The sequence below is a fragment of the Electrona antarctica genome (assembly GCF_951216825.1).
Source record: "Electrona antarctica genome assembly, chromosome: 23".
Taxonomy (NCBI): domain Eukaryota; kingdom Metazoa; phylum Chordata; class Actinopteri; order Myctophiformes; family Myctophidae; genus Electrona; species Electrona antarctica.
In genome coordinates, this window is record NC_136804.1 from 5,919,077 (window position 1) to 5,924,276 (window position 5,200).

A 5,200-nucleotide genomic window follows, 5' to 3' on the forward strand; every position below is an offset into this window, starting at 1 on the left:
CGACTACTCGACTCACTGAGTCGGCGCGTATGGTCCCAGTGTTACAGATGGGTGTTGTAGTCCAGCGGTTCTCAACCTGCGGGTCGGGACCCCCAGGGTCCCGACCCGCAGGTCCTCACATTATTATTATTATTATTATTATTATTATTATTATTATTATTATTATTATTATTATTATTATTATTATTATTATTGTATTTATTTATTTGATTGATTGATTTTTATTATTATTGTTTGGGGGGGGGGGGGGGTCCTCAGACGACAGTGAAGAAGAGACGATTCTTAAATAAATTAGTTAAGAACGACCTTTTTCATACCAAAAAGACAAAGCAAAGCAAAATTGTCAAATAATATAAGAAAACAAAGGCAAAACATCTAAATGTACAATGCCTCATTCGTCCACTCCAATCGCAAGTGATTATCCTGTTTGTGTGTGTGTGTGTGTGTGTGTGTGTGTGTGTGTGTGTGTGTGTGTGTGTGTGTGTGTGTGTGTGTGTGTGTGTGTGTGTGTGTGTGCGCGCGCGTGCGTGCGTGTGCATGTTTTAAATAAAAAAAAGACCACCGTTGCCCCCTGTGCTGTAAATACAATACAATCTAATCTTATCCACGGTAATGCAATGGTCAGGTAGGACACCTACTGGTTGATAAGTGGTACTGCATGAACGTCAAAGCACATTTTATCCTCTGCACAAACATGCTTCAAACTGTTTAGACTAGGGAGCAGTTGTTCTCAGACCACTTTCAATCATTATTCACTATTCAAATAGTGAGGAGGACATGAGTGTGCTCACTGATATATCTTTTGTATTCTTACAGAACAAAATACTTCCAGGCAGACATCAAAAATCCTCTCCTCAAATGTCATATTTGTAATTAAAAAAAACATTACAATTAAAACAACAGCAAAAAAATCAACACAACAACAATATTACTAGCCTGGCTAATGAGCTAGACTCACACTGTCGTGTGGTAATTTTCTTTTTTGGCAACTGCTGATTCGCGTCTGGCTTAGGTATATTTTATTCTTTTTTCCCATTCACTAGGCCTACTGTTAAAAATCTAGAAGGTGCTATGTTGTTTATTTTCTTCTTATCCAGAGTACGAGCCCTTTTAAGATTGCTCAGTATCTGGTTAAAAACAATATTAACAGATTTGTTTGAACTTGACATATAGTGATATTTTGCATCTTTATTATGCCACATAATTGACCAAAATATTTTTTTTCTTCTCCATTTTATCTCTGAATATACTGTCTATACCTGCATGATTTGTTATACATTTCAATATCGAAGCCAATTCCTTCCATGCTGGCCCATAGTTCTCTAGATTCCCACTGAGCATTTTTGTAGTCTAATAGATGGCAAAAAATTGGTCTAAAAATGGGGGTAAAAATAGTCTAAAAATGTAAGTTTTTTAGCAGTCTAGGCTTAGATTAGACGTTGAAACAACGTCTAATCTAATTAAACAACGTTGTGTCAACGTCTATATATAGACGGTCTACATTTAGACCTTGATTAGCCTGGCTAATCAAGGTCTAAATGTAGACTGTCTATATACGTTGAAATGAAGTTGTTTCAACGTCTAATCTAAGCCTAGACTGCTAAAAAACTTTCATTTTAGACTATTTTGACCCCATTTTTAGACGGTCATTTAGATGTCTAAAAGCCGAAAATTGCTCAGTGGGTTACATATCGCATTCAAAAAAACTTTTTCCCCAAGATTTGGGTCCCCAACCATTACGCTCCTCTGAATTCCATTGGCTATATCTTTAACAAACATTACAGTATATTTAATTTCAGATCAGCATCACTGTAGAAGCAAACCCATACTTGTACAATAATGTTGTTGTTCTTTGTTCTGCAAAGTTTGTGGAATAATACAATCCATGCAAAACATACTGGGCTATAATAAAAGGTACATACCAATTAATTAAATAACTGATGAAACTCTCAATGGAAAATGATCAAAAGCAAGTGCAGTAATGTCTATAATGTGCTATTTACACCTTGCCACCCACAGGAACGCACCCAGGGTGCCAGCCCGATTCTGGCGAGCCGCCCCGTGTCCGAAACGTTTGAGAAATGACAGAGTTACCGTGTGGGGGTCCCTCTACTGTACCCTCTACTGTACTGTACTGTCACTGTACTGTACTGTACTGGCACAGCCGAAATCAGCATATATACAGTTAATATGTGCGTGTGTGTTTGTGTGTGTGTCAGGTTGCGCACAGGTGGTGAAAAAGAACCATGCTGTTTTCGTGCTCAGACGCACCCAGCCACCCACAGTCAGTCAGCCACCCACCCACCCACACAGTCACTTAAGGAAGTGGTTGCGCAACTTAAAGGACCACTTCACCACTTTTCAACTTCTCTTCCTATAATTGGTCCTAACTAATGATAAAATACCACCATTTTTTCCTACTCAGTCTGTGTCTCATAGGAAGGTGGTGGGCAGTTCAGAAACCCGTCCACCAGTGACATCATCAATGGTGAATCCAAGCTAATAGAAACTGCAGGCTTTCTTTTCCTGAAAAGTTGCAATGCAAAAGTTGAAGCCATTGTTCTCACGATAATAAAAATCTAAATATATTTTAAAACAAATCTTGTTTAAAACAAATCTGCCTAATGATGATGTCACTGGTGGACGGGTGTCCGAACTGCCCAAAGCCCTCCTATGAGACACAGACTGAGTAGGAAAAAATGGTGGTGTTTTATCATGAACATTAGTGAGGACCAATTATATAAAGAGATGTTGAAAAGTCCTTTAATAAAAAACAATTTTATCATGATGATGATTGTAGTGCCATCAAAGTTTTGTAAAACGTCGATAGACTTGGCTGCAACGACGTCATAGTTTACTGTGGCACCCACTAGGTCTACATCAGAGTAATATAGTATGAGAGTGGCGACACTAACGTTGACTCCCATTGTAACAATGGAATGCGGAAGTGCTCATTCTATCTCAATGGGATATAGTTCAAGCCATAGGAGCAATGTTTGGAACTATAGCCCATAGGCACCCGCTTTGCTACTCTCCTACTCTACACTCTGGTCTACATCATAGTGTACTATGGGACCCACTACAGGAGGGCACACACAAAGCCATGCGTTGGAGTGGCTAGCGCCGCTCAAAAATGGGTCCACTGTTACACTCTCAGAGTTAGGTTAACGCTCCAAATCAACATCTGTGAGCAGAGGCAATGTATCCGATATAGCCACAGCCACATCCTTTAGAGCCATTCTCTTGTCTGCAGCATGTAGCATTGACTTAAGGCTTGCCCAGAAAACACGTTGCTTTCGCTCATCTTCTGGCCACTCGAGGTAAGTCTGCTGCATGAGCAAACTCCTTAGTTTTAGGAACTTCTTTGGCAGAGAGTCCATTGGAATCGGCTCCAATAGAATAAAAACTAAAGAGTCTTCCTGCACACTTATGGCTCTGTGTTGGGCAAAGAAAAGCTCGTAGTTGCACCAGTCACTCTGGACAAAGTTTCTGGAGAGCACAAACAGTGTCTTGTAGCTGGCCTCGACACAGTTAATGATGTTGTCCATGATCCATTCGCCAGGGACAAAGTCACGCTCGTGAATGCAGAGAGAAAGTCCCGATACCTCAAGAGATGGCGTCAGCTGACTGTCAACCCAACCGGAGTCATGATGGCTGTAGGAGATGAAAGCATGATATTGAAACGACGCATTCGCCAACATGTCGGCCCGCTTCTGGCCTCTCCTTTTCACCCTGATCCACACCCACAGCATCTTTGCATACCACATCCCATCACAAACATAGAAAACGAGACCCAGGCCCGCACAAATGGCAAATGTCACAGACACCGACACTGCTGCCTGAAGTGACTTATCACAAGCCAGCTTACTTGTTTTATACTCGGAGAGTGGCAGACCGGCCGCTGATGGCGGGATGCTGCATGTATATTCCAAAGGCCAGTCAGAGAGCAAAGACTTATTCAGAGCATTCAGAAACCAAAAAGAATCACATGAGCATGCGAAAGGATTGTCTCCAGCTTTGAGGACCTGTAGCCTCGGCAGGCCCAGGAAGGACTCTTTGGAGATCACCGTGATGGCATTATGGTCGATGTACAGCCTGAGCAGATTTGGGGCATAGACATCCAGCGGGAGGGCCTGTATGTTGTTAGAGCTCAGATAAAGGTGAGTCAGTCGAGGGAATTGCAACAGGATCTCCCGTGATATCGTCGTGATGGCCGTTTTGGATAAGTCAATTCTCTCAAAATGCGGAGAAAGGTATTTGAAAACAGTGCTGCCCAGGTTGTTGTTCCGTAGGCTCAGCTCTTTGAGGTGAGTAGGCCACGTGCATGGCTGGTCCGTAGTGATGGTGTTGTCACTCAGGTCCAAAGACTCCAGGGCTTTCATCTGATGTGTCTTACTGGAGATGAAGGACAGACTGGCAAACCGGTTCTTGCTCAGAGATAGCCATCTGAGTTTGGGGAAGACAGAGGTATATGAGCATAACGGCCACCAAAACCCATTGTCTGACAGTAGGTTATCCGAGAGATCCAGTATCTCCAGCGATGGTATTGCCGCTATGAGGTCGCATGGTGAAATGGTCATTCTTCCATGGGAGAACTTTACATAGGTCAATGAGTAGAGAGTGTCAACGCTGATGTTAATCGTGGGGTTTTGGTACTGGCGATGGGACACGCCATCAAAGATCAGAGAGCGAAGGTTGGTCGAGTGGTTCATACTAGGGAACTGAAACCCCTCCGGTGTGTCTTCGTTATAAAGTATGTTTACCAATGCAAACGTATCAATAGGGGAAAGCCATACATTTTTGAAAATCTGAACCATAAAAGTGCTATTAATCAAAGTGTTCACAAATGTAAGATTTCGTAATAGTGGCATTTTTGACAAATTCTTAAAATGGTCACCTGACACTTTGCAGTCATCTGGAAATGGCTTAATAAATGTTAATTCCCGTGTTTGGGTCTCATTTAAGTCCTTGAGTAGAATCCCAAATATGTCCAAATTCTCGCATTCAGTCATGTTGAGTGTAAATGTCTGGAGAGACTTCAATTCTGCAAGAGCACCAGGATCATATCGTTGACACTTATTTCCTGCTCCCAACGTGAGATGTTTCAAAGAGACGTTTCTACAGGGAGTGAAGTCATTGTAGTTCAACGACAGAGCATTTATACTTCCCAATAAAAGGATTTCCAAATGTGTCAGAGTCT

The 5,200-nt window shown here is 41.9% G+C and overlaps 1 protein-coding gene across 1 annotated transcript; it reads right to left on the reverse strand.

Annotated features, from left to right (window-relative positions):
- Window positions 1–3,164: 3,164 nt before the first annotated feature.
- On the reverse strand, window positions 3,165–4,817 carry LOC306916341 (toll-like receptor 1; the record flags this gene model as incomplete). Its single annotated transcript, XM_079494175.1, has 1 exon — window positions 3,165–4,817. One exon carries the CDS (start codon window positions 4,815–4,817, stop codon window positions 3,165–3,167), a length of 1,653 nt encoding a protein of 550 aa, XP_079350301.1.
- Window positions 4,818–5,200: the final 383 nt, after the last annotated feature.